Here is a 27,906-nt window from a genome sequence, read left to right as displayed (position 1 = left end):
CAGTATTGAAACCCATCCTTTTCTCATCCGCCCACCCCTATAACCTGTCCAGGTCTAGTTGTAGCCTGTCCCTCCCTTCTAGTGTGCCCACATCCCCCCACATCTTAGTGTCATCCGTGAGTTTGAACAAGGTTCTTTTCACCCCCTCATCCAAATTGCTGATGAAGATATTGAACAGTGCGGGCCCGAGGACCAAGCCCTAGGGAACCCCACTGCCCACATCCCTCCAGGTCAAAAATGACTCATCCACCACCAGTGTCTGGGTGCAGCCCTCCAGCCAATTTGCGACCCATCTGACTGTAGACACCGACACCACAGTCGCCTAATTTTTTTACGAGAATGGGGTGAGAGACAGTGTCGAAGGCCTTCCTAAAGTCCAGAAAGACTACGTCCACCGCAACACCTGCGTCCAAGGATTTTTGACCTGGTCGTAGAAAGCCACCAGGTTGGTCTGACAGGACCTGTCTCTAATGAACCCATGTTGGTTGCCCCTAAGCATAATCTCCCCTGCTGGCCCCTCGCAGATGTGCTCCTGGATAATTTTCTCAAACAGCTTCCCCAGGACCGAGGTAAGACTAACGGGCCTATAGTTTCCTGGGTCCTCCTTCCTCCCTTTTTTGAAAATGGGAACCACGTTGGCCCTTTTCCACTCCTCTGGCACCTTGCCAAAGCACCACGAGTGCTCGTAAAGCTGTCCCAGGGATCCCGCAATGACCTCTGCTGATTCCCTCAGCACTCTGGAGTGGAGATCGTCAAGACCTGCTGATTTGAACATGTCCCACCAGAAGTTCCCTGACTAGGTCCTCATTGACCCTGGGCCTGGCTGTGCCTCCCCTGGGTCCGTCCGGGATCCCAGTTGGGGGGATGCCCTGGTCCCTGCTCAGAAAAATGGAGGCAAAGAAATTGTTAAAGAGGTTAGCTTTGTTGTCTGGTGCAACCACCAGATTTCCAAGCGTGTCCTGCAGAGGCCCCACATTACTCAGTACCTTCTTTTTACCCCCTATGTATTTAAAAAAGGACTTCTTGTTATCTTTGATCTGGGTTGCTGGTCCCAGTTCCATCTCCACCTTAGCCTTCCTGACCACCCCCCTACAATCTCGGGCAGTGGAGGTATAATCCTCCTTGGTGATGGCCCCTCCCTTCCATTGGGTGTATGCCTCCTTTTTAGCTTTGAGACGTTCTTGGATGCTTTTGGTGAGCCATGGCGGCTTTTGAGCACTGTTGCCCCCTTTGATCTGCATTGGGATTGTCACCCTTTGGGCTTGGAGGGGATCGTCTCCTTAAGGAATGACCACTCTTCCTGGACTCCCAACTCCCCTCCCCTCTGGGACCTCAGTGCCTCCCCGACTAGTCTCCTTACCTCATTGAAATCCACCCTCCTGAAGTCCAGGGCTGCTGCTTTGCTGCAGGCCTTTGACACCCTGTGCTGGATGGTGAATTCCAGTTGACGATGATCGCTATCGCCCAGGTGGTTGAGAACCTGTAGTCCCCTCATCAGGTCGTCGCCTGTGGCCAGGACCAGCTCCAACAGGGCATTTCCCTTTGTGGGACTGCACCTCCTGGGTTAGATGGAGGTCCTGTAACTCGGCTAGGAACCTACGTGAGCGGACCTGGTTGACTGCTCGTCCCAGCAGATATCGGGATTGTTTAGGTCACCCGTGATGACCACGTCCCTTGACTTAACTGCCTCCACTAGCTGACCTGAGAATTCCTGGTCCCGCTCTTTCCCCTGGTTGGGTGGCCTGCAGTAGACCCCCACCATTAAGTCCCTTTCTCCCTGCCGCCTTGTATTCTGACCCAGAACACTTCAGCCTGCCCCTCCTCTGACCCAGTGCTGTTTGCTGAGGATGTGTATTGCTCTTTGATGTAGAGCGCCACACCCCCACCTTTCCTCCATGTTCTATCCTTCCTGTACAGCCTATAGCCCTCGATGTTTACTGCCCAGTTGTGTGTTGAATCCCACCAAGTTTCAGTGAGCCCACTGTCTAGGTTTGTGTTAGCTAGCAGGAGGGCAAGTTCCTCCAACTTGTTCCCCACACTACGAGCATTAGTGTAGAGGCATTTGAGGCCTCCTGAGGGTGTATGCACCGCCCCCCTAATCCCAGGACTATCAGGACCCCAGTCTCTTACCTGGGTACTTCTTATGCTCGTTGCCTGCTGTGGCCGGGCTGTTCTTGTGGGTGTCACTTGGTTCGGTGTTCTGTGGCTCCCTCCATCCTCATCCTCCCCTTCCCCCAGCGAGGCTAGTTTAAAGCTTGCTGGAGGAGATCAGCCAACCCTGAAAGAGAACACATGCTTACCTTTGGGGGAGAGGTGAAGCCCATCCCACCCAAGCATGTCTCTTCTTCTGAAGTATGGGTCGTGGTCCAAAAAGCCGAAGCCTGCCTTGCGGCTTCAGAAATGGTGTCTCAAGTTGACCTCCCTTATGCAGTTCTCATGGCGTCGTCCACGTCTGCTCACTGGAAGGCCAGATGAGAAGACCACCTCTGTCCCTTTCTCCTTCAGCTTGCCCCCCAGAGCTTGGTAGTTCTTCATCAGGCAATCTGGACTGCTCCTGGCTGCATCATTAGTGCCCACGTGGATTAGGACCATGGGGTTAGTAATCAGTGGGCTGGATAACGGCCGGATTCATCTCCATCACGTTCTGAATCCGTGCTCTGGGCAGACAGGACACCTCATGTGTCATGGGATCCTGGTGACAGATAGGACCCTCTGTTCCTCTCAGGATGGAGTCGCTTATGGCGAGTATCCGGAGTCTCTTCTTCTGGGTCAACTTGCCTCCTGCAGCTTGTTCTGTGTGTAGAGTGGCCTCCTCTCTTCAGAGGTTTCCTCCTCTCCTTTCTCCTCTAGTGTCGCCAGGGCCTCATACCTGTTCCCCAGCTGGACTGGGGGAGCTGATACTGCACTGCCGCAAGCAGCCCTGGCTCTGGAGGGAACCTTCTGCCATTCAGCTGTGGAGGGCACCTCCTGGGGTTCTTCTCCCTTTGGTGCTTGGCCCTGCAGGGAAAGGAAATACCCATCAATTTCATCCTCTGCTTCTCTGATCCCCCTCAGCCTGCTAACCTCCTCCTGGAGCTCCCTCACCTGTCCCTCCAAGGCCCTAAGACAGGCACCTATCACTTGTAGGCAGCTTTCAAATCACCTCTCTGCCTTCTCTTACTCAGACTGAACAGACCCAGTTCCCAGAGTCTCTCCTCATAGGTCCTGCCCTCCATGCCCTTAACCATACGGGTAGCCTTTCTTTGTACCCTCTTGAGCTTATCCACATCCTTCTTGAAATGTGGTGCCCAGAACTGGACACAGTACTCCAGTTGAGGCCTCACCAATGCCAAGTAGAGAGGGAGAAGCACCTCCCTGGATCTATTGGCCATACATCAGCTGATGCATGCCAGAGGTCTGTTTGCCCTTCTGGCAACCTCATCGCACTGATGGCTCGTATTCACCTTCTGGTTGATCATGACCCCCAGGTCTAGTTCAAATGCTGTGCCAGCCAGTGGACTACCACCTATTGTGTAGTTGTGGTGAGGGTTCTTCCTACCTAGGTGAAGGACCTTGCACTTCTCCTTGTTCAACCTCATCTGATTTCATTCCACCCATGAATCCAGTCTGTCAAGGTCATCCTGAATCTTTGCCCTATCCTCTGGTGTGCCCACATTTTCTCTCATATCCTCTGCAAATTTAATTATTGAGCTTTCCACTAGGGGTGTGCAAAACAGGCTGTTTTGGATTCGTACTGAATCGGGGACAGTGATTCGATTCGTTGATTTGGATCACTGTCCTGATTCTTCAGATTCAGACTCTGCTGAATTGAATTGATGCTAATTTGAAGAATCAGCGATTCAGCCATAGACACAGCTTTAAATGTTTTGTCTACATACCTTGAGGTACCAGGCACAGCTCATGAACTCTGCGATGGTGGGGTGGATGGAGCATCCCACAGGAGTGTGGGGGGCTCCCCACGTGCTCAGCAGCGAACCTAGAAGTAGACCAGAACTACTTCTGGTCCATTTCTGGGTCTGCCATTGATCGCACAGGGGACCCTGGGTGCCCCCCACCCCAGACCTAGGAGACTAGAGTCATGGGGGTGGGGGTCCCCTGTGCGCTCAGCGGCAGACCCAGAAGTGGACTTGAAGTACTTCCAGTCCACTTCCAGGGGGTGCCGCGCCCCGGGCCCCCCCCCCCCCCCCCCCAACTACTGTGGGACGCTCCATCTGCCCCAGCATCTCAGAGTTCAGCCACGCCTGGTACCTCAAGGTATGTAGACAAACATTTAAAGCTGTGTTTATGTCCGAATCATTGAATCTTTCCTAATTGATTTGGAGGGTTCTGATTCGATTCGGAGAGATTAAAGGGTCTCCTGATTTGATTTGGATTTGAATTGAATTGAGTCAGTGACTGAAGCTTTGCACAGCCCTGCGTTCCACCCCCTCATCCAAGTCATTAATAAATATATTAAAGAGCACAGGTCCAAGCACCGGTCCCTGCCTGGAGGACACCACTGGAGATGGGCCTCCAGGATGAGGCAATCCCATCAAATACAGGTCTGCAAGCAGCCTCCTAAGCCAGTTGTCCACCCACGGCGCTGTAGACTGGTCCAGCCCAGTACCCTCCAGTTTGATTGAGAGAATCTCATGGGAAACAGAATCAAAGGCTTTACTGAAATCTAAGTAAATGACATCAACCTTGTGTCCCTCATCCACATGGCTAGTTACCTGGCCGTAGGAGGACATTAGGTTAGTCATACATGATCTACTCTTGACAAAACCATGCTGGTTGCTTCTTAACACCCCTTCAGTTACCAGCTTGTCATTGATGACCTCCTTTAACACATTTTTCAAAGATATTTTATCCAGGACCGAAGTTAGACTGACTGGTCAGTAGTTTGCCATGTCATCCGTCTTCCCTTTCTTAAAAGTGGGCACAATGGCCCTCTTCCAGTCATTTGGGACCATTCCTGAGTTCCACGATTCTTCAAACAGCTTGGCCAGTGGCACTGTTATACACTCAGACAATTCTTTCAGGACTCTTGGGTGGTGCAGGTCATCTGGTCTAGTAGATTTGAAAGCGTCCAGGTGTTGTAGGAGATCCCTCCCTTGTTCAGGACTGATTTAATGTAATCTGTTGTCTTCCCTATGTTCCCTGGGCCTCTGGGAAAAAACAGAAATAAACTGCCCAGAAAATTCAAGTGGTGCCTAAATTCAGTGTGAAATTTTATGGTAACAGCCCACATAATTTAGCAGAGAACTAGGAATTTTTGCCCCTTCTATGAAGAAAACTCTAACTCTAGAAAGGCTAATTGTTCATAATTGTCTATCATATTTAACAGGGCAGGTTGAGCTGGTGGATGGTTTCACCCCACAGGAACTAGAAAGAGAATGCAAACCCTGAGTTCTTTCTTTCCTCAGGGCTAGTTTATTATCCCCAAGACAATTGGAAACACAAAAAGAAAATTGACTCATAAAGCACTTGGCAAGAGTTGTTTAGGGCTTCCCGTGCTCTAGCTAATCAAAAAGGGAGAAAATGTTTTGCTAGTTGCTTAGATGCAGAGTCCCCTTCTTTTGAAACTCTGAATAGCTAAGTGACCTAGAGAGTTGTTATTTTTTTAAAGGTTGCTTTGTCTTTATTTTGTCACAGGTGGCTTAAAAGTTCCGTAGAAGGTAATTCACGTTCTTGGTGAGGTTCTATAGGTGCTTAGACAGATGAGATTCATTGAGTAAATGTGTTATCATTTATTAGACCAACCAAATGGCTGAAAAAATTGTTTTTTGTAAGCGTTTGGGTAGAAACACTATTATTCAGGCATAGGGAGAGTCTACTGGTATTTGTGTGCTCTTTTGGGTGAAATTCCACCCAGGAGAGCACACGAACACTCGCAGAGAAGAAATATTGATGAGCTTCTGCTGCTTTAGGCTCTGTGGACAGCAAAGCTCTCCCTCCTGTGCTGTGCTGTCCTGACTCTTTCTCACAATCTGCTGGGACTTCTCTCCATCTCCAGGTGGAGCCAGGAGTGCTACCTTTGGGCCATACCTGTGAAGAACTTGAAAACTTCCCTTTGAAAAATGCATTAGCAGACCAAGAGAATAGCCAGCAACGAGAGCAGTTGGTGAGTTGATGTGCCTATCTGGGATTTTCCACTGGGACTTCAAAGAAGTTTGTTTTAGGGTAACTGGGTAGAGCATTCCTCTTTTATCTCTCTTGCATCCATGACCTTTGGGGTGATGTGTTTCTAGGTTCAGCTGGTCTGCAGAGATGGGAGGGGCTGGAGAACTGGCTTATGTAAAAAAAACAGCTGAGAAAGAACAGCTGAGGTATAGGACCTGGTGGTTCCCCCTTTGAAATGATTCCCTATGCATGTTAAAGTGTCCTAAGGTGTTTTGCTGACTGCTTGCTTGAATGACATGTACTAGATGCACCACTGGCAGCTCAACACCTTGGCAAAAACTAAAAGGGAACCCAAGTGAACCTGCTGTCTCCTGGACAGAGCTTATCCTCTTGTCAACCTGAGATATGTATGTCCTGTCATGAACTTGTCTCAACAATCATCTCACTTCCCCGTCTGAACTATCTCAGTAAACTAGGCTTGCTCATAGTATTATCCAAGTTTACAGTCTGATAAAATGTATAGTAGCAGGAGAACTAAAATAGGTAGCAAGCAGCTAGAGACAGCATCTCTCTCCTGACTGCTAGGTAACTATCTGGATTTGATGCGTGGCTGACTTAGTGGGTTTTTTCAGTTAAAGTAAAATAATTTGTACAGACCTTTTTTCGACAATAGAGCGCTCAGAACACCTTACTGGTGCTGACTGCTGTATTGTCTTGCCCTCCTTGAGCATGACAGAAGTTAGGCCAGTGTTTCTTAACCTATTTGCCATAGTGGGCCATACTTGCAGCTCTCAATGTGTTATGTGGGTCGCCCCCACACAATTTACTTCCTGTGTATCCATTAAAAAAATGATTTAACAGGATGTCACATGGGCTGCAGTTTTGGTGATTGGGATTGAGAACCACTGAGTTAGACAGTGCAGTGCAAGTGTGAAACCAGTGAGCTGTGTCCAGATTTGAAAAGGTGGGAAGAAGAAAGGGACCCATAAAAGAGTTATATGGCTTGGGTATTTCTTGTTCCCTTCTTAAAAACACACCTTCGCTTTTTTCCCAAGTACTTTTCACAGAGATTTTTCGCAGAGAAAAGAGAGAAAAAGCTTGTATGATTAGGGAACCTGGTTTTGAATTTTATAGGCCCCCTGAGAAAATCTAGGTTGCTGGTTTGTATTTGACGTAGTATTTCTCTGTGGCCTCCTTTGTTTTTCTTATGCAGGAATTTGAGCTCAGGAAAAAGCGTAAAAAATGTGAAAACCTTGAACATGAAGTGAGGAAAAAGCACAAAAGATGCAAAGAACTGGTAAGTATGCTTGCTGCCTACAGAACAGGGGCAACAAACAGGGGAGTTTGCAAGCAGTTCACAGGTCACTTTACCGTCTTCCTCTTTGAAAGGGAGCCTTTAAGGTAAGCTCTTTCTTCATCTAAGGGTAGCTAACCTATGTGTATTTAGTGTAAGTAGCTCAAATTCAGCTGTTAAGTCTTGGTCTCAGTCCCTTGTTTAACTAGAGTGCAGAGTGAGAGGGAGGTTGCTAGGGCCTTTGCCTGGAAACTCTCTCTAACCTTCCTTCATTGCAAGCTTTATCAGCAAAAAGGGAACCTTTCAGGACCATGGAGCATCAAACAGGCCAGCTTATAGTGAAGTTTGCTAGAGAAGGTCTGCTTGGAAAGAGAGGCAGGAAGAGAGAGGCCACAGATTGAGACCCAGATAAATGATTGGAGGATGTCACAACGCCAGAGCCACTGCCAGCTTTTCCTTTGCTTGCGACTGTGACGTGTCTGTCCAGGCAGGACCACTCACCATTGAGGCTTCCACCAAGGTCCTGGTTTGGTGCTCTGGAGACCATGGCTTGCAGGTTCATTCCAGTGAGAGCCAGGTGGAGGAGTGCCTGTGATGCGAATGGTGCTTCCTGGTGGATTCACCAAGGGGAAGTCATGCCTGACCAACCTGACTGCCTTTTGTGATGAGATGACTGGCTCTGTGGATACGGGAAGAGCAGTGAACGTGATATGCCTTGATTTCAGCAAGGCTTTTGATACAGTCTCCTCCAACATTCTTGCAAGCAAGCTAAGGGAGTATGGGTTGAACGGACTGTAAGGTGGATAGAACACTAGCTCAAACATTGGTCTCACAGGGTAGTAATTAATGGCTTGCTGACTAGCTGGAAGCCAGTTTCAAGTGGAGTGCCCCAGGGGTTAGTCCTGGGGCTGGTTTTGTTCCATAGCTTCATCAGTGACTTGGAAGATGGGATGGAGCACATCCTCAGCAAGTTTGCAAATAGCACCAAGCTGGGGGAGAGTAGTAGATAAGCTGGAGGTGAGGGGTAGGATTCAGAGAGTTCTTGACAATTTGGCATACTGGACAAAAAGAAATGTCAGGAGGTTCAGTAAGAAGTGCAAAGTCCTGCAGAGCCACTGACCATTGTACAGGCAGGGGGACGACTGGCTAAGCAGCAGTCCTGCAGGAAAGGACCTGGGGGTTACAGTAGGCAATAAGCTGAATATGAGCCAACAGTGTTCCCTTGTTGTGAAGAAAGGTAACGACACACTGGGCTGCATTAGTAGGAGCATTGCTAACAGATTGTGGGAAATGATTCTTTCCCTCTATTTGGCACTAGTGAGGTCACATCTGGAGTACTGTGTGCAGAATTGAGACCCCCAGTACAGAATGGATGTGGATACACTGGACAGAGTCCAGCAGGGGGAAATTAAAATAGATAGGGGGCTGGGGCACATGACTTCTGAGGAGAGGCTGAGGGGTCTGGGTTTATTTAGTCTAGAAGGGATTTAATAGGAGCCTTCAGTTACCTGAAGGGTGGTTCCAAAGAAGATGGACCTGGACTGTTCTCAGTGGTGGTAGATGACAGAACAAGGAGAAACGGTCTCAAGTTGCACCACAGGAAGCTTAGGTTTGATATTAAGAAAAACTGTCTCACTAGGAGGGTAGTAGAGCAGTGGAACAGGTTACCCAGAGAGGTTGTGGAATCGCCATCCTTGGAAGTTTTTAAGACCCAGCTGGACAAAGCCTTTGTAGGATGATCTAGTTGGGGATGGTTCTGCTTTGAGCAGGGGTTTGGACTAGATGACCTTGTGAGGTCCCTTCCAACCATAATTTTCTATGAGTCCTTGATGTCAGAGGTGTTCATTCTCTGCTCCACTCTAGTCTGGGGGCAGGCGGGTGGGGCCAGTAGCAAATGTCCAGTGTCATTTCCCCTTTGGTTTCTTCTCCTTAAAGGAGGTCCTGGCCCCATTGAGATTAACTGAAGTGTTGCCACTGGCTTCAATAGGATCCAGATTTCAGCTCGTGTGTCTTGTACTTTGCTGAGTGCACTGTCAGAACTTAGCATATTATAATATAATAGTAATAGCAGGGCCAAAATGTGTGGTCCAGTTCTTTGAATGGTGCTGCATTGAATAAGCCTGCAAGTGTGTTTATCCAGATGCATGCAGCTCTTTTAGTAAGCCCTGAGCTGACCTTTTCTCTCTAGTTTGGGAAGATCAGGGAGCTGTTTTCAGTTAATCAGAGAACCTGACTGTAGTAATACTTGTTCTCTCTGGACAGGAACTCCAGTTGGAGGAGGTGCAAAGTGAAAATGTACGACTGGCTGAGCAGAACTCTCGACTTAATGAGAAGGCTGAATGGGCAGGACAGGTAGTCAGTGAAGATTTTTTTCCTCTGAATGGAGTATTAACTTTTCCTTTGTGTTGAACTTGCAAAGCATTTGTATTATGCAGAGGTTATTACTAGACTAGGATAAAACTATGGCCTGGATTCCCCACATTGGGGAATGTCCACGGGTTTTAGTTGTCACGGAGGTGGTGAAGGCCCTGACAGGACAGAATCCACCGTGGGGAGGTTAAAGTGAAGAGAGGTGGCCATAAGATGCTTGTCAATGGGGAAATGTGAGATGAGTTTACTGTTACCCCTGAAAGAGAGTGCTGGCCCCAGGAGGGCATAGTCAAGAAAGCAAGGCATTGGCCCAAGTGCTAGTTAGACCTGCCTTGCCTAATAAAGATCTTGAAGCAGGGAAGGAGATGGCCACCTACACCCATCAGGGTGAATCCTCCCTAAGGTGCCCACTGAGACAGCTATCATTCCATGTTTGTAGAGTGCCCATTAAGGTATTACATCCTGGTAATCAGTTGCATTATAGTTGCAAGAAAAGTAGTCCCAGATTCACAGAGTAACATGGAAAACAGACAGGAAAGACTTGTCCATATGGACTGCAGCTATTTGCTGTGCAGAACAGTAAAGTAATCATAAAATGCACCTTGAAGCTTATAAAAATATTGTAAATGTGCACAAGTGAGTGGGAACTGATAAAGAATTAGTGCTGGGATTGGAGGGAAGGGGCAGATGCATTTCAAAGATGTGTCTTTTTTTCTTTAATTTGGCTCTTTCTCTTAGCATATGAAATACAGATGAGCCAGAAAAGCAAACCTCTGTTCTCAAAGTCTGGTCATTTCCTGCTGGTTAGCTCTTTCAGCATATTAATCAGGCCTTTGTACAGCAAGGAGGCATTTGCCTTACTCTGGTGATTTGAACTGCTAATAATAACTTAGTGATAGCACATTCCCATTAGAGATTAAGGACTGGCCTCTTGCACAATCCATAGTGAATAGAGGTGATTGCACAACAGTTGTATCAAGTTATAGTGGGGTTTTGCATGCTTCTCTGCCTCTAGTCCCACCCTTTCCAGATCACAGAGCACAGCTTCCAAGGTTTCTCAAGGAAAAATCCCCTCCAGAAAACTCCACATGTTGCAGGGGAGACAAATATAGTAGAAACTCAGTAGGTGAATGAATATCTGTTAAACAGATTAAAGCCCCATACAAATATATGAATATTTGGTTATGTTTGACTACCAGTTGGAGGGGAGAGAAGATGGGCTGATGGAAGACCACGGAGTAGCTGTGTAAAGTGATGGACCTCTGCTATTGTTTCAAAGAGTGCCTGAGACCATTTGTATGAATCAGTAGCCTTTCCTTTACAGGTTGAATCTGAGAATGCCGACCTGAAGCTGCAGGTAGTTTTAGTCACTAAGGAACGGGATTCTGCGATTCAGACGAGCCAAGGACTCCAAACCAAGCTGGAGAATTTAGAGCAGGTGCTGAAGGTCAGTAAGGCCCAGGCCTCTGGAGGTGCTGCAAAGATGCTGAATACTGTTCTGAATGGCCTTACAGGAAAGGGGATAATGGTAGCAAAAAGTCTGTTTTCCTGGTTTGTTTGGGCCATTTATATACAGTTTTGCTTTTTGTGGCCTTTGTTATCTAGACAATCTTTTAGAAGAAGCTTTGTTAGCCTCTGCTGGGAGCATCTCATTTCATATCTTCAGCCTTGTCCAGCAATGCTGTCTGAGTTATGTTGGATATCATGGAGTTGGTTTTGTAGATGAGGGTTGGCCAGTGCGCTGTGCGTTCTGGCCCTAAGCTTCTTGACCTGAGTTGCTGCTTGATGTCCTCTCTTTGTGAAGTGAGAAGGAGCAAGGGGGCAGAGGAATTTGGCAGTGTGAAGCTGTCTGAGGCAACTCTGACTGTTTGTATTGCTGGTGCAACTCAGAGCAAACTATGGTAGGCAAAGGACCTACCTAATGTGTTCTTGGAACTCCACTCCCATTAAGAAGCTTGCTTTCCCATTTGTTTAGTTACTGTGTGAGAAAAACAACTTGCTGCCTATCAGATTGTTGTTGGAGGATAGGGCCCCTGGGAGAGATCCAGAAGGCAATGGTTTAATAACACCTCTCCTAAACTGTGTGCGACTTGTTTTCTAGCACATGAGAGATGTGGCAGAGCGAAGGCAGAAGCTGGAGGTTGAACATGAAGAAGCACTGCTAGTACTGCGGGAGAAACAAGAGGAAGTCAGGCGGCTGCAGCAGGTATGTAGCGAGTGAGAGAGAGTGAGAAAATGAACACTTTAACTCTCTGATTCCCTACAAACAGATGGGACTTCTGCATTGTGTTTCCTTGAAGGGACAGGCTGTGCAGGGAAGAGGTATGTGCAAGTTCACCAGATACACTATTCCAGGGAAGTGTCAGTGCGCAGAGCAGCCCTGATACCTGGTCAGTGCGAGTTGTTTTCATGCAAACTTCTAACTTAACAAGGCTTAGATCAAGGATGTTTCCAGTCAAGTTTCTCTATTCAGGTTTTTAAATCTATAAGATGCTTATTAAGATAATGGTAGCAGAAGTGAGATTTTGAAGGATGCTTTGTGACACACTTTTTGTCTCTTGTTTGACCCCAGGCCCAGGCTGAGGCAAAAAGGGAGCATGAAGGAGCAGTACAGCTATTAGAGGTAAGACAAAGACAGAGTCAGGGTGATATATGCAGGCTTAGCATCTCGCATCCTTTAATATTGTCTTGCTCTGCATTTTGCATGTGACTTCATCAGCATGAGCAAAACAGCACCAGTGGCTGAACAGTCTCACAACAGTGGCGCACAGATGTCTGTCAGAAAGGCAGAGCAGCTGTTAAGTCCAGCCCAGGTCTTGGACTGGATACAGTATGGAATATTCATCACCTGAGTGTCTTTCAGTGCTGCAATAAACAGCATAATTAATATCAGTCATGCCTGCTCCTCTTCTGTGAATCTCCTCTAGGAGGAAATCTCTGCATGTTTGTTTTTCTTTTATATTACATGCTCTGTGCTTTTATTGGGTAAGGTGCATTGGAGAAACAGCTTTTATGTGGAACAGGGAGGGGTGAGGTATGAAGTAGCTCTTGGAACCAGCAGGAGTTAGATCTCCAGTCTCCAGACCAGCTCCCAGGAATTGTAGAATAATTGAAAATTAGGGTTGGAAGGGACCTCACGAGGTCATCTAGTCCAACCCCTGCTCAAAGCAGGACCATCCTCAACTAGACCACTGCACAAAGGTTTTGTCCAGCCAGGTCTTAAAAGCCTGCAAGGGTGACGATTCTACAACCTCTTTGGGTAACCTGTTCCACTGCTTTACTACCCACCCAGTGAGAGAGTTTTTCCTAATATCTAGTATAAACTTCCCTTGCTGCAACTTGAGACTATTGATCCTTGTTCTGTCATGTGCCACCACTGAGAGCAGTCTATCTCCATTCTTTTTCAATACCCCTCTTCAGGTAGTTGAAGGCTGCTATTAAATCCCCTCTGTCTTTTCTTCTGTAGACTAAACAGGCCCAGTTCCCTCAGCTTCTCCTCAGAAGTCATGTATACCAGCCCTCTCACCATTTTCATTGCCCTCCACTAGACTCTGTCCAGTGTGTCCACATCCTTTCTGTACTGGGGGCCCAAATCTGCACACACTACTCCAGATGTGACCTCACTAGTGCTGAATAGAGGGAAAGAATTCCCATGATCTGGTGGCGATGTTCCTACTAATGCTGCCCAGTGTGTCGTTAGCTTTCTTCACAACAAAGGAACACTGTTGGCTCATATTCAGCTTATTGTCTATTGTAACCTCTAAGTCCTTTCCTGCGGAACTGCTGCTTTGCCAGTCATTCCCCTGCCTGTACAATGGCCAGTGGTTCAGTATGACTTTGCACTTCTCCATGTTGCATAAATGCAGGACTTTGCACTTCTTATTGAACCTCCTGAGACTTTGGCCAATATGCCAAATTGTCAAGGTCTCTCTGAATCCTAGCCCTGACCTCCAACGTATCTACTACTCCCCCCAGCTTGGTGTTGTTTGCAAACTTACCGAGGTTACGCTCTATCCCATCTTCCAGGTCACTGATGAAGCTATGGAACAAAACCAGCCCCAGGACTGACCCCTGGGGCACTCCACTTGATACTGGCTGACAACTAGACAGCAAGCCGTTAATTACTACCCTTTGAGCCCAATGTTTGAGCTAGTTTTCTATCCACCTTACAGTCCATTCAACCCATACTCCCTTAGCTTGCTTGCAATAATATTGTAGTAGACTGTATCAAAAGCCTTGCTAAAGTTAAGATCTCTCACATCCAGTGCTTTTCCTGCATCCATAAAGCTAGTCATCTCATCATAGAAGATAATCAGGTTGGTTAGACATGACTGCAGAGAAAAGCTCAATTCAGGGCTGATTGCAGGAGTTGCATGTACTTTGATAAACAGCCTTGCAGGCTTATGGGCTGCAGCACTGTTCATCGAACAGAACCAAGCATTTTGGCACTGCTATTACTATTATATTTAGTATAATATAATAAGTTCTGATAGTGCACTTAGCAGAGTGCAAGTCACAAGGGCTGAAATCTGGATCTTATTGAAACCAATGATAACACTTCAATTAACCTCAGTGGGGCCAGGATCTCCTTTTAGGAGAAGAAAACAAAGGGGAAATGACACTGGACATATGCTAGTGCTCCTCTGCCCCTGGACTACAGTGGAGCAGAAAATGAATGTGTGACATCATAGAAAGTTATGATTGGAAAGGACCCTGGGAGGCCTGCTTATCAGTTCCCTGAGTAAGTTGAAGTCTGCTTTTCTCAATTCCAGAGTTTTTACTCTGCTGCTCTCCTTCCTACCTTTACTCAGGATCCTGAGCTCAATCATTTCATCATCACTGCTGCCAACGTTGCCATCCATGACTACGTTCCCCACCAATTCTTCCCTGTTTGTGAGCAGCAGGTCAAGAAGATCATGGCCCCTCTCTGGCTGCTCCAGCACTTGCACTAGGAAGTTGTCCTCATTACTCCAAAAACTTCCTGGATTGCCTGCACACTGCTGTATTGCCCTCCCATCAGATGTCATGGTGATCAAAGTCCCCCATGAGAACCAGGGCCTGTGATTGGGAAACTTCCACTAGCTGTCTGAAGAAAGCCTCATCCACCACTTCCTCCTGGTCTGGTGGTCTATACCAGACCCCTACCATGACATTACCCTTGTTGCTCTCCCCTCTGAACCTAACCCAGAGACTTTCATCAGGCCTATTCTCAGTTTCATACTGGAGCTCTGAGCAATCGAACAGCTCTTTTATATGAAGTGCAACTCCTCCTCTTCTCCCCTGCCTGAACAGTTTGTACGCATCCATGACACTGCTCCAGTCATGCGAGCTCCCACCAAGTCTCTGTTATTCAATTACAGCATTGTTCTGTGACTGTGCAAGGACTTCCACTTCTTTCTGCTTGTTTTCCAGGCTCTGTGTGTTCATGTACAGGCACCTCAGGTAACGAGCTGATTGCCCTGCTTTCTCAGGACAAATAAGAATGCCTCCCCTGCTGCCCACTCTTGCTTGCATTTCCTCCGGGTCACCCACTTACCTCAGGGCTTTGGTCTTCATTGCCCTGGTGAACCTAGTTTAAAGCTCTCCTCACTAGGTTAGCAAGCCTGTCTGAAAAGATGCTCTTCCCTCTCTTTGTCAGGTGGATCTCTTCCTAGCAATACTCGGATGCTTGCTCAAACAGGCTTTCCCCTTGTGGATGGCTCCATTGTGCCACTAAAGAGAAGTGATTAACAGTCTTGCTTCCAGGAGGTAACCTTTACAAAATCCTGTCCTAACTCATTAGATCCACAACGAAGGATTGACACTTGATTCTTTATTTGAAACTGTAGGGGAAGCTGATGCAGTGAGGGTTTGATACCAAGGGAGTGAGCCACTGCTTGTTCCCTCAGTTATTGTTGTCTCAGAGCTGAAGTTTCCAAGCTGAAGGAAATGACTTCAGTGTAAGGCAGCTGAAATCCCATAGAGGTGTGAATTGTCAAGGCTGAGTATTATCTTTTAACAGTGGGACACAGTTAGAAATGGCAGAATACATGTATGGTGCCTGCTGTTTTGTTAGAGTTTGGTGTTAACCAGGGGTCCAGGAGGAGCTGTGACATGAGTTCAAGAGCTCTACTTATGTGTCTGACAGTCGGACAGGCCCATAGCTGCAGATCTTCACAAGGTTTTCCTCAGCCAGCCAGCAGCTTTAATCAGCCCTCATTCACCTGTAAGCTGGTTCAGTATAGGGGTAGTTAGTATCAGTGGCATTTCTCTCTCTTTGAAAGAGTGATATATAGAACTGTCTCATCTCTATCTTACTGTTATTTGACCGTGTGATGTCTCACCAGTTCTGCTAGGGGGTGCGTATTAATGCTGAATTGGAACAGAGAGAGCACTGATTCTTATGGGAATCTGCATGGGGTGAAGGTGCAGGTTCTCTTTACTACCCTTTGGATATGCCTGTCCAAGAAGCATTCAAACCAGCTTAGTTCCTTTTCAGGGCCGTTGCCATTTTCCTCACCTAGTCACTATCTCAAAGCTGACTGGGTTTGAATACTGAGAGTAGCACACCACCCACTGTTGCCTGTTTCCTTTTGTTGTGCTAACTTGAGTTTTCATTCTGAGATGCCTCAGTGATTGATGTCTGGGAGGTTTCAAGGTGCCTGAGCCTAAGAGTTTGATTACTAGATTTGGGAGGCTTTCACATTCATAACTTGGTGTCTGCTCTTTGACTTGGAATCTGAGTATAACAATGAACCACTACTCTCACACCTGATTTAGTAGCAACCCCTGAACTTTGAGATACAGTAACCAGGGTTAGGAGAGGTGCTATACCCTTCTAGACTTAGTAGGGGAATTGGTATTGCCAACCCCACCATGTCAAAAACCAGAGACAAACTCTTAAAAAATCAAGAGATTTAGAATGTAAATCATGAGATGCTATTTTTGAAGTGTGGGAGTGTTATTTGTGAAGGCATGGGTGAATGGTGCCTCGTGATACTGGGGTGGCACCAGTGGCCAATTGCTGACCGGGAGGGGGGTCCCCCAGCAGCCAATCACTGCCACTGGCGGAAGTGCAGGCAACAAACCTAGAAGTCTTACTTTCTCTGGTGCTGAGCACATTGCACTTAAAAACAGGTTTTTAAACCTAGTGCTCTAAGAATTGACACAACACTCGGTTGATGAATAGCAGCAAGGCTTACTTTAATAACTACCAACAAGCTACAAAACTGAATTACAGAAAGACTCTGTCCCAATATAAAATGAGCTATTAGTCCTTGTATTATCTTAGCTGCAAACAGATCTTTACCCAATGCAGGCAGGAAGCAGTTCTTGTACAGCCTCACAGCGTGGATCCTTCACTTATCAGCTGGGTGGCAGGATGGCTTCTTGGTCTTCCCTGGACTGCACACACTTTGCTGGCCAATCTGCTTAGTTCTTATACTGTTTAACTGTATAGCTTCAAAACATTTTTCCTTGATGGTTGGCTGATTAAAGTTTGAACAAAACAGGGAGGAAAAGGGTGACCATCATTTTACAATTCTCAAATCACCTGGCTCCTGTTTTAGGGCTTGTCTAGGTGTGAAGACTTGTGTTTTTCGCGCAGCCCCTGCAGTTAAAGTTCAATTACATGTGATGGGCCTGGAGTAGTCAAACAGGATACTTAGAGGTATTGGTTACTGGACCTGTCTTTGGGTATTTGTTTATCAGTGGGGCAAACTTGTAATAGCTTGTACCGGTGATGGTCCATTTAAAAAGCTCCAGACATACACCTTAGACATTGGATGCCTGTTTTGAGAAATGTGAGGATGTCACGTACAGGACATTTTTCCTGTACCTGCACCTTCTACAGGTTTTCCTTGAGATACATATTCAGTCTTTTGACTTCTTTAGTTGCTAGTTCAGTTAAAGTATACATGTAGTTTCCTTGCCTTCTTCTAGTTACACTGGCTTAACCTATTTCTCTCGCTTTCTTAGCTTGGAGATTCATATATGATGAGTGTCAGGTTTCTGCCAACAGTTTTAACCATCACTTCTGTTATTTTATGGCATGGGTCTGGTATTGGGTACCTCATGCTTCACTGTCTTGACACCTAATGGGTTGCAAACATTAGCGGAGTTTAATTTTCTTGTGGCCGTCTTGTTACCACAACCCAGTCTTGCCCCAGCCATTGTCTTGCATTTTTATGCAAGAGACGCTGTCGAAACTTTCATAGTTTTCATATCCAGCAGAGCAGAGCTCTTTTTCAGGAGAAAATTTAGGTGAGAGTATTTAAAACCAATAGTGAGCCTTAAAACTCTGTGACTGGGAGAAATGAATTTGAGACATAAGACTAGAAGCTATTACCGTAAAACACTTCATGATTCAGAGAGTGTGTTTTTGTGGCAGGGTTTATATAGCAGCTTCTTTCATGTTTTAGCCTGTGGAAGTTGATATGTATTTAGGAGTTGTCAGAAAGGAACCTGGTACATGCTGCAGACTAATGGAGACAATAATTTTACCCAAATTGAGGAATTTGTTATGCTTTGCTGTTTCTTGATATTTTTGCTTGTACGGTTTTAAATGTTTTTCTGTTCTTTTCTTTGCTGACAGAATACTTTGGATTGCATGCAGGTACTGATACGATCTTACCAAGCAGGGCATCCTCCTCCTGCAGTTTAACCTTAATTTACTGCCTCATGCATATATTTAAACTAAACTTCTATCATGCCTTGCATGATGTCATCTCCCAAAAACAAAACTAGTAATTATAGGTGCTACCACTGCTGCTTCGGCAGAGCAGGGCACTTCTTATTTAAAAACCTTTTCTCTTTCCAAAGCAGCAGCAGCAACAACAAAATCTAACCAAATGGGATTTTGGGAGCTTTATTGAGATTATCAGACCTATTCCAAACTCTCTGTACCTCTAATTCATGTGCATCTAACAATTTGTTTGAGGTTTTTGAAGCTATTCTCTTAAGTGTGAGATTAAAATAATATAAAATGTGAAAAAGGGATGAGAAGTGTTGTTCTTTCTCTTGGTTCTTGGCATGTACTTTATATTTGCTGTCTTACTTAAGACTAGTTCTTAAGAGAACAACATTTAAATGAAGATTCTTAGCTTTTTTTTTTTAAAGGCAATTTCTAGCTCTCATGGCTGCAGAGAAAAACTGGAAAATATAACTTAAATGAACTTACAGCCTCAGAAAGTAGAAAAAATACAAAAAATGCAACCAGTTTCTAGTTTAAAAGTCATGATTTTAAGCCATTCTCATGATTTTTCAAGGTTTTGATTCAGTGGGGTTTGCCACATTGAGAACAGCAAGTTTTTTCATTATGTAATTGAGGCCTATTAAACTATGATACTAATATTGTAGAACTATTGGGAATCCTGGAGGCAAAGGGGAGTAGATGGAATAATTTAGGATTGGATAGAGGTCCATAGCTAATGAACAGAACCTGCTCTCATTGGATATTGAAGAGTGAAGAGTAGTCAGAGCCATTAATGATTAGCAGTGGAAACTAGGAACAACATTGAAAAACCTGATCTGGAATAAAGCTGGCTGGCATCTTTTTGGCAATGTTTACAATGCTATAGTGCCAGGCTGGCAGTCTCCCCTGCTTATTGGAAGGGGTTGGGGAGCCTGAGTACCTAGAATACTGATGAACTGTGAGCCTTGGTTTCTCCTGTTCTGGTGAGAACTCAGCATGGGGAGATCAGCCAAACAGTGACCCATTAGGAATGTGTGTGCCCACATCTCGGGAGAAGACAGGTGTGTGGGATCTCTAGGTTCAGAGGCCAAAGGAGTGCAGTGTTATTTCTATTTTGGAGGGGAAAGTTGGAGGCGGGGGTGGAAATGCTGAGGTTATGAACATTCACACTCATTTCCTAGCGTAAACAAGCCCTTCACTTCCCTGCAAGTGAACCCCTAGATGTCCTCAAAGGTTCCTCTGCTAACAGTTACTTCCCACCTTTCCTGTGCCTGATGCAATGCTGTCCCTCATTGTCCTTGCTGCTCTGGGGCTGTCTAGAGTCTCTTGTCAGAGGGACAAAAGCCAGGAGGATGACACTGAGGGTTGTTGGAGTCCTGGGATCACACAGGGACTCCCTGGATCCCTTTTGTGTGGCTGGGTGGATGGAGAGTTAATAGATCAGTCCCTTTTGGAGATCAGACATTGATGTTTGAAACAACAGTGAAAATCCACACTCCATCCCCAAGTGCCCCATATCAAAGCCTTGGTTTGACTTGCATCTCCCTATCCCCAGGCAGTCATTTCCTGTAATGTGGATTTCGAGTATTGGATCAGTGTGTTTTAGAGCTGAATGTTTCCCAAGCTTGCTAGCGAGGGTGGGATTTTCAGAGGGCTGACTGACAGGGGGCTGCTGACCTGTATGGACCATCCCTGGGCAGCTCAATTTGTTAGGCCCCTTCTGGGGCTCCATTGTGTGGAAGGACCCAACAAAGGTAACTGTCATTCGGAGGTCTGTTGCCAATTTAGGGCTGTTCTTGTGCCTTACTCTGCCTTTACTTTTCCTTGTCAGGCCCGGGTGAGAGACCTTGAGGATCAGTGCCGCAGCCAAACAGAGCAGTTCAGTCTCCTGTCTCAGGAACTCAAACACTTCCGACTACAAACAGGAAAGATTGACCTTCTCACCTCCACGTTGGTGACTTGTGATCTTCCACTTGCTCCCTGTTCTTCCACCCCGCAGCCACAGGGTGGTCATTGGGAGAAGGGTAATTACTGGAAATGCTGATAGGTGTTTTGATCGTGAATACATTGTCTGTTGGCTTTCCTGGCTGTAGATTTCCCTGTATCCCCCTGGAAAATAGAAACATTTGGGACAAATACTGGCAGTTTTTTAAATCTTTCTTATGCCTTTCTTGAAAAACCCTATGAACAATTGTCTGAGATCTGTTATGTTTTGGAACTACATATATTTAACATTTTAGTTGTTAAAACCAACTGATAAGTTATGGTAGATTCTGAGTCTTTAAGAGATATTTAACACATTTGACCATGAAAGGGTACATCATAAAGCATTAGTGTAAATGAAACTGTAGAAAGTGATTATATAATACTCTACCATATTACTTGAAAACTTGTCTGTAGCTGTTTGAACAATATGTTACTTGAGAGTGAGGGATCAATATGCATTGACTTGAGTGCTTCCCTCTAGGGCATGAGAAGGCGTTGCTCAGCTGAGCTCCATAGTATAATAGAGGCTCTAGGCCAGATTCTTTTCCCAGCCCAGCTTCTTTGTTTCTTCAGGTGGGACAAATTAATGAGCATATGACTGTAACAAGAAAGCTGAGAATTCCTCCAGCGAGGGGAGAGGGGACCCTGATCAATCAGTGTAAAGCCAACATAGTCAGCTCCTGATCCAACTGCCCCCATTTCCCTCCTTGACATAGACATTGGGTATGGGATGGCATGCACTTATACTTCACCAGTTTTTGACTGGCGTGTGGTTACCTTGGGACTGTGAGGGTATAAGTTATTTCACCCTTAGTGCTGGGGCAGAAAAGTCCACAGGACCAGGCAGTCATAATGAAGCCTAGAAGCTTTCCCAACTCCTATGCAGATAGGATCTGTCCTATGGTAGCATGTAGGACTGAAGATTTCATTCTCCCTCGCTTAGACTAGTTTCATCCCGTGACTTCAGTGGGGCTGCCCCTGAGTGACAAAAGTGTGAGGTGTGAGAAGGATCAGGGCTGAGATCCCCTTCACAACTTGTAATTTGCAGAGGCCCCTGTGAGGCCCCTTTCAGCCCTACTTTCCTATGGTCCTGTTAACTGTGTCTCTGGACAGCTCCCCTCAAGATAGGCTGACTATGCTAAAGACAGCAGAGTGCTCACAGCTGCTATCGTTTGCTCTTCCTTCTGCTTGGAGTAACCAGTGAAATGCTTGGTTTCAGATCCTGATGTTGCCCCTGCATCTCCTGTTCTTCAGTGCACTAAGACAACGAATGATGAAGGGACTGGGGAGTTGGAGCCGTTACCTCAGGTCTCTGACCCCGCACCTAGCGTCACCAAAACTCCACTCCCAAGTGCTGGTGCCTCACAGAAGCCGGCCAAGAAAATGGAGTCCCAATCAAGCTCTTCAAAATCAGAATCGGTGCAGAACAGTCCGAAGTCCTGCCCCACTCCAGAGGTCAGTGTTGGCTGTTGCTTCTGGTGTCCCTATTTATTAGCCACTGGAGGGTAAGACAGTAGTGGTATCATATATACTAGTACTGCATTGCTACACTTATGACTGCCTGTTAAAACCTGTATCCAAGAACTAGAGAAATCAATGAAGAAAACTTGCAGAAAGTTGTTGCAGAAGTTTGCACTTTCTTCACTTGGCCATACTATGTGGTGGGCTTTTGTGCAGATTATGGGCGACTGGTGCTGCCTTAGTCAGGGGGGCCATGTGGCCCCTGGGTGACCAGTCAGTGAGTGGGGGACCAGGGGGGTTCCCCCCTGGCCGATCTTGCTGACTGGGGGGAGTCCCCCTGCAGACAGTCCCACTGACTGAGGTGGTTGGTGCTTGCGGTGGGGGGGGACCGGCGCTCCTGCCTGCCCCCCCTGCCCGTTGCCTAAGCGACAACCGCGGCCAGTCTCGGGGTACACTGGCGCTCTCGGGGGTGCATGTGCACCCCCTATGTGTCGTCACTGGTGCAGATCATTGCACTCTGAAAAGAAAACAGCCAGAGAAGAGCTCTGTGAAATGGTATATCAGTTTTTTGAGTTCCATGGGGAGTTTTTTTGTGCATTTATTTTGTTTCTGGGACAGAGCCCTGACTATCTTTCGTTTGCTCTCACCCTCTCTGGCTCCTCAACTCTTGTAGTGTTGGCTGTCCAGCTTCTTCAGCAAGAGGTTGTGGAGAGCACTTCTCTTCAGGATCTGCTGCAGCTTAGTATTTAGAGCACTCTCTTGGGCTGTGGCTGAGGAGAGCCTCCCACTCAGGTCTTCCACTTTCTGGTCAAGTGTGTAAAATGCTACTCTACTATGCAGAAGACAGTAGTAACTCCCCTGGTCATGCTTTTGAATGAACAGTGACTATGGATTCTATGTACTTTGCTGGGTTCAGTGGGTTTGTGTATGCTGCATCCCCACCATTGCTGGGACTATGAGCATTCCCTACCCATCTTCTCCCCTTCACACATACCAGGTCTGGAAATGTGGTGGTGAAGCTGCTCTGGGATATCCCTAGCAGCTGCTCTCAGGAACATCATAGACCAAGAGCTTTGAAGTGCCTGTGGAGAGATCTAGGAATACAGTATAACCTCATAAATCTGGCATCCTTGGGACCTAGCACCTGCTGGAAATTTGAAAATCCTGGGTTTTTGAAATATAAGAAAAGTGCGTAGTCTGGCGCTGCCCGGCCGGCTGGATGCAGGGAAGGAAGCTTGCACACGGTGGCTGCTGCTGCCATCCACCACCCCGTGCTGCTGCTACTACTCCTCCCCTGCCGCCCACGTGACCGGCCGCTGGGGTACACTGGTCAAAAAAGGTTGAAAACTCCTGATGTAGTATATATTTTTGAAGTGCCAGATTTTTGAGAATTCTGGAATTTTGAAAAATAGATTTCTGAGGTTATACTGCATTCAATACAAAACGCAGAAATAGCACTGGGAGCAGGAACAGGGCATAAAATCCATGGCTTGCTCTTTTTTTCCAGTCCAGTGCCTAACCCAGCCACAGAGACTGGCTTCTCTTTATGTGCTTTCTGTCTGCTTCTACGTATCTTTCCTTCTTGGCTGCCCACCAAGCCAGCTTCAAGAGGATAGTTTTTGTAGGCTTCCCTAGCCCATGGCATGCTGGTTTGGCTACTTTGCAGAGCAAGTGTGAATTGTAGGTGCAGACTCCCTCAGAAAGGGAGTTGGAACCTGAGCCTCTTGCTTCCTGGGCAAGAGACCCAATCAGAGAACTGAAAAGGTAGATGGGTTCTCTTCCATCAGAGCATTTCTTTGAATGAAGTTTTGGAGGCTTACACAGAGTGAATATGCTGTAGCAGGCAGACTCAGAGTTAGATGGCTTAGTAGCTGTAGTGGAACCATTTTGAGCATATACAGTTGGCCAAGCCTAGTCTTATAGAGTGGAATCTGTTGTAAATTCTGTGGAAGTGATATTAAATACTATTTTTACATCTTGGCGACAAAATAGGATTTGGCTCAGGCTTGGACATATAGTAGGCAAATTTTGCTCTAATTTTGCTCCATAAAGTTTTCTTTACTTCTATGTTATAGTTCTTCTGTAGTAATTTACTCAAGGAAGTCTTTCCTATTTTTATATCAGTGCAGAATAAATAGCACTCAGAAATCTTTTTTTGCCTGCAGTTTTTGGAGACCTTAGGTTGTCCTCCTTTCATTTTGTCAAGCTTTGCTCTCTAATTCTAGAGTAAAAAGTTACTTTTTTCAAGGAAAGCTGGATTTTCTTGACATCCTATGACTCCAAGACCTGGAACTTTAAGAACATCAAATATTGTAAACCTTGTGATAAAATTGTGAGACTTAGCAGCTACATTTAGGTACTCTTTGACATGCACACACTAGAAAAATGTGGCATACATGTAGATCTAAGCCTGCAGATGAGATTGGTATGACAGGTTGTAATGTTGGAGAAATTCTCAGATTGTATAATTACAGACTGTGCCATAATGTTGTATATGCACAAAGGGGTTGGCACTTAAAGACATCCATTGTACGTTAATTTTGGTGTTCTGTGACTTTTGTGTAACATATCCTGTACAGTAAAAGGTGGATTACAAAGCAAAGAAGAGAAGGAGCTTCATGTTTCAGGGGTTGAGAGCTGTCCTGGTTTACAAGAGATTGTAAATTGGCAGTTCTCATGCTAGAGGAGTTCATGGAAAACTTAGTGAGGGGTGTTTGTTTTCTTGCCAAATTACAGATGTTGAGCCTTGGTTCATTTGCTGTTCAAAGCAAAACATTGCAAGCATTTGTGTTCTGTGGTGGGAGCAGTGTATCAAATACACTTGTCTTGTTTCACTGCCCTTAGATTCAGGAAGAGCTGACCTGATTTTCCTCAGACTATCAGACATCACATCTTTTTCACAGAAGAGTGTTAAAGTTCTAGACTTTTGAAGCCAGGATTGTCAAGACTGGCCTACTCAGTTACCCAGGGGCTTTCCCACTCCAACCAGTCACATTCCCAGGAAGTCCTAAAGCAGGTAGGAGCCAGAGAAGTGCAGCCATGCTGATTAAGGCCAGTGAGCAAATGGAACAGGGCAGAACACCCTGATGATTTAAGGTGCACACACCCACACATGGATTTCCTAGCCCAAGCACCCTACGCCCATGAGGAACTGTGGGCTCCTGAGCCATCTTTACGTAACAACACAAGCTGGATTTCTCTCCAGCCAGTGCCGGACAGGGAGAGGTCCAGTTCTTTGCATTGATGCCCAGAGCTTTGGAGGATTCTCCCTGTAAGGGGCAGGTCTCTAGGGCAGAACCCATCTTTTACTTTCTCCTGTTTGTGGGATGTTAACCTTTTCCTAGTCTAAGAGAGAAGTGACTAGCCTTAGAATAGGAATGAAAAGTGATAATACCATATTTACTCAAAAACATGATGATCCTGATTATAAGACACCCCCCCCCCCTAATTAAATCTTATACATGGAAAACATATATATTTGTTCCCTTCTCACTGCTACAGCAGGGAAAATAAATCTGGGAGAGGGGGGGGTCAGGTAGGTCTTTGCTTTCTGCCTCCCTTCAACTTTTTCCCCTGGCAGCCCCTTCCTACTCTTCTTATTGTCAGACCCTGCTCTCCCTGACTACGTGGAAGTGAGCAGCAAATCTGAAAACAATAAACTTGAAATTAAACATGGCTTTAGTGATTTGCATATCATATACTACCCATGCACCTAGTTTATCCAGAATGAATGCATGTTACCTTTTTTTTTTTTTTTAAACTGCTGCAAGTTTTTAGCACAAATACTCCATAAACACACTTTTGAGCAGCACTTTGACACCTACTTATATGTTACTTTTTTGTTTTTGTAAAAATAAATATCTGTATACATGAGTGTGACCGTCTGGCCTTGAACATCCTGTCACGTGCTGCTCTGGCCCGTATGTACAATGAGGTTTACCCGTTCGTCCCTGGTGTTCCATTAAGTCGAAGTTTTTACCTCCTGTGTAGTCTTCCCCCCCCCTCCCCAATCTCGCCTGCCACGACTTTAAATCTTGCTTCAGTGGGGCTGTCCACCCACTGAGAGAGTCTCTTGACGGTGGGATGCCTGTCTGGTGGTCTTCTGCAAGGCTCCACCTCCCCTCTACCTCGCCCTTATACCCAGCCTAGGTGGGTCACAGATGTCCTCCTGTCCAGATCCCTGACTGTTGAGCCCCTGACTATGTTTGCCATGTGGGTCCTGTGTTACCAGCCCTCAAGACCTTCCCCGTGCTTCGAGGCAGTCTTCCCTTCTCTAAGGCTACCACCCTCTTGAGAATTAAACAGCAATCGGGCTCCACCTGCCCTACCTCTCAACCCCTCCAACAGTGGGTAACAAAAAGGAATGCAAACTAAAATCACTGAAAACACACTAAAGAGCCTAGCCACCCCTTTTCCCTGGCTCCCTGGACCCTATCACCAGTGCCCACCTTCTGATCCTCGTGGTCCAAGTTTGGCCCTATGTGCAGCCTTGGTAGCCTGGGGGCTAGTCCCCTCTTCTTCTCCCTCGTCGCCCAGCCTCAGGCTTTGCTGGACCTGCTATGGTCCTCCGGTGGGTATCTTCCCCCGTGCTGCCCGCTGGGGCAGCTCGATGCCCCCGAGGGCCATACTTTGCAGCCCCTCTTGCTGCTTTTGCCTCCCGGCTCCCCCTTGGTGCTCCTCATCAGCTCTTCCAGGGCCCTCAACAGTCCCACCTGGTCTGGTGTTTTGAGATGCATTGGTCTCTCCTGCTGTCCTGCTGAGACTATTGGTGAGGAGATCTTCCTGCTCCCATCTGCTCTTTTGTCCAGGTTCCCAGTCTCGAGGGGCCGTCTCTGGCTCCTGGCCCCCTTCACTGCCGCCAGCAGCATCTGTCCCTCTGCGTGCTCTGCGGCGTCCTCCCCTGCTGGGAGAAGCTGTTCCCGGCTCTTTTTGCCTCTGCCTGAGCTCGGGGAAGCCCTCTCCTGGTGCCCTCGCCGGCGACGAGCCCTCTCCTGCCGGTGCCCTCGCCAGCGACGCTCGTCTCCCCTCCTCCTTGCCAGCAGCCTGCTTTATTTCTGCCGGCCGGTGGTTGCGTCTGACATCATCCACTGTCTGCAACTGTATAAAGGTGCGGCTAATGAGCTGCGCAGGTCCCTCCTCGGGCTCCGACTTCGCCGCGGTTCCCTCTGCAGGTGAGTATTTCCCTTTTTCTTTTCTTTTTCTTTTCTTTTCCTCCTAGAGTTCCTGACCACTCCACAAAGAAAACCATAACCTGTTACAAAAACCATGCCTGTGCACCCGTGCAAAGGTCTGCTGGCCACCTGCACCTGTTACAATATCTGCCCCATGTGTTACACACACACACCAACCAGACCAGGCAACCCCTTCCTTTCATCCCCACCCCACTTGCGGGGTCACAGACTCAGTTCACCTGTTGTCCATGTCGCTGTTGCTCTAGCTCCTGCTAGAGGACCCACTGCTGCTGTCGCTATTGCCGTCCTTGGCTCCATTTGTCTCTTCCTCTTCCTCACTAGGGGGAATTTGGAAGATCCCGTGCTACGTGTCTCTGTGCCAGGTGGCTTTGGCCATGTCCTCTCCATCCTCCACTACCGATTTCTGGTAGTAGGTCTGGAGTTTGCTCAAAGCCATTTTCATACAGCCTACCACCTCTACATCCATGTGCCTGTACAACAGGAGGTTCCTGGCTTTCCATAGGATGCTCCTGACCCAAGATGCAAACTGGTCAAAATGGGTCGATGAGTTCTCTTGGTGTTTGGCGAGGTGTCCGTACAGCACCGCTTCTCTGGTTAGCTGGTTGACACTGCAGAGCTGCTTCACCCTGTTCCGTACCTCCTTGGCTCCGGTGCAGAGCCAGAGAAGGTGGTCGATCGTCTTGGTTGCCCAATGGCAGTTGAGTCTCCCCAGCTGACCCTCTCTATGCCTCTGGGCCCTCACTGGCAGGGCTCGGTGGGCTATATGTTACAAACTACGCATGATATTGGTCCAAAGCCAAAGGCTCGTGATTTGACACATACATCATTGG

At 46.8% G+C, this 27,906-nt stretch overlaps 1 protein-coding gene across 8 annotated transcripts in view; it reads left to right on the top strand.

The window, feature by feature from the left end:
* Nucleotides 1-5,998: 5,998 nt before the first annotated feature.
* Nucleotides 5,999-27,906, top strand: part of TSPOAP1 (TSPO associated protein 1) — a 90,552-nt gene continuing 68,644 nt past the window's right edge. For 6 of the 8 annotated variants that reach the window (XM_025193434.1, XM_025193438.1, XM_025193433.1 and 3 more), the window contains exons 1-7: nt 7,425-7,503; nt 9,659-9,748; nt 11,091-11,213; nt 11,868-11,972; nt 12,339-12,389; nt 20,269-20,461; nt 21,643-21,878. In XM_025193434.1, the coding sequence (XP_025049219.1) occupies nt 11,871-11,972; nt 12,339-12,389; nt 20,269-20,461; nt 21,643-21,878 (582 nt within the window). In that variant the 5' untranslated portion in view covers nt 7,425-7,503; nt 9,659-9,748; nt 11,091-11,213; nt 11,868-11,870. Of the gene's footprint in view, nt 6,104-7,315; nt 7,400-7,424; nt 7,504-9,658; nt 9,749-11,090; nt 11,214-11,867; nt 11,973-12,338; nt 12,390-20,268; nt 20,462-21,642; nt 21,879-27,906 lie in introns of those variants that run through there. The other 2 variants (XM_025193440.1, XM_025193439.1) reach the window with 2 other exon arrangements.

This window comes from Alligator sinensis, unplaced genomic scaffold (genome assembly GCF_000455745.1).
Source record: "Alligator sinensis unplaced genomic scaffold, ASM45574v1 scaffold367_1, whole genome shotgun sequence".
Lineage (NCBI taxonomy): Eukaryota > Metazoa > Chordata > Crocodylia > Alligatoridae > Alligator > Alligator sinensis.
This window is presented reverse-complemented; position numbering and strand designations above follow the sequence as displayed.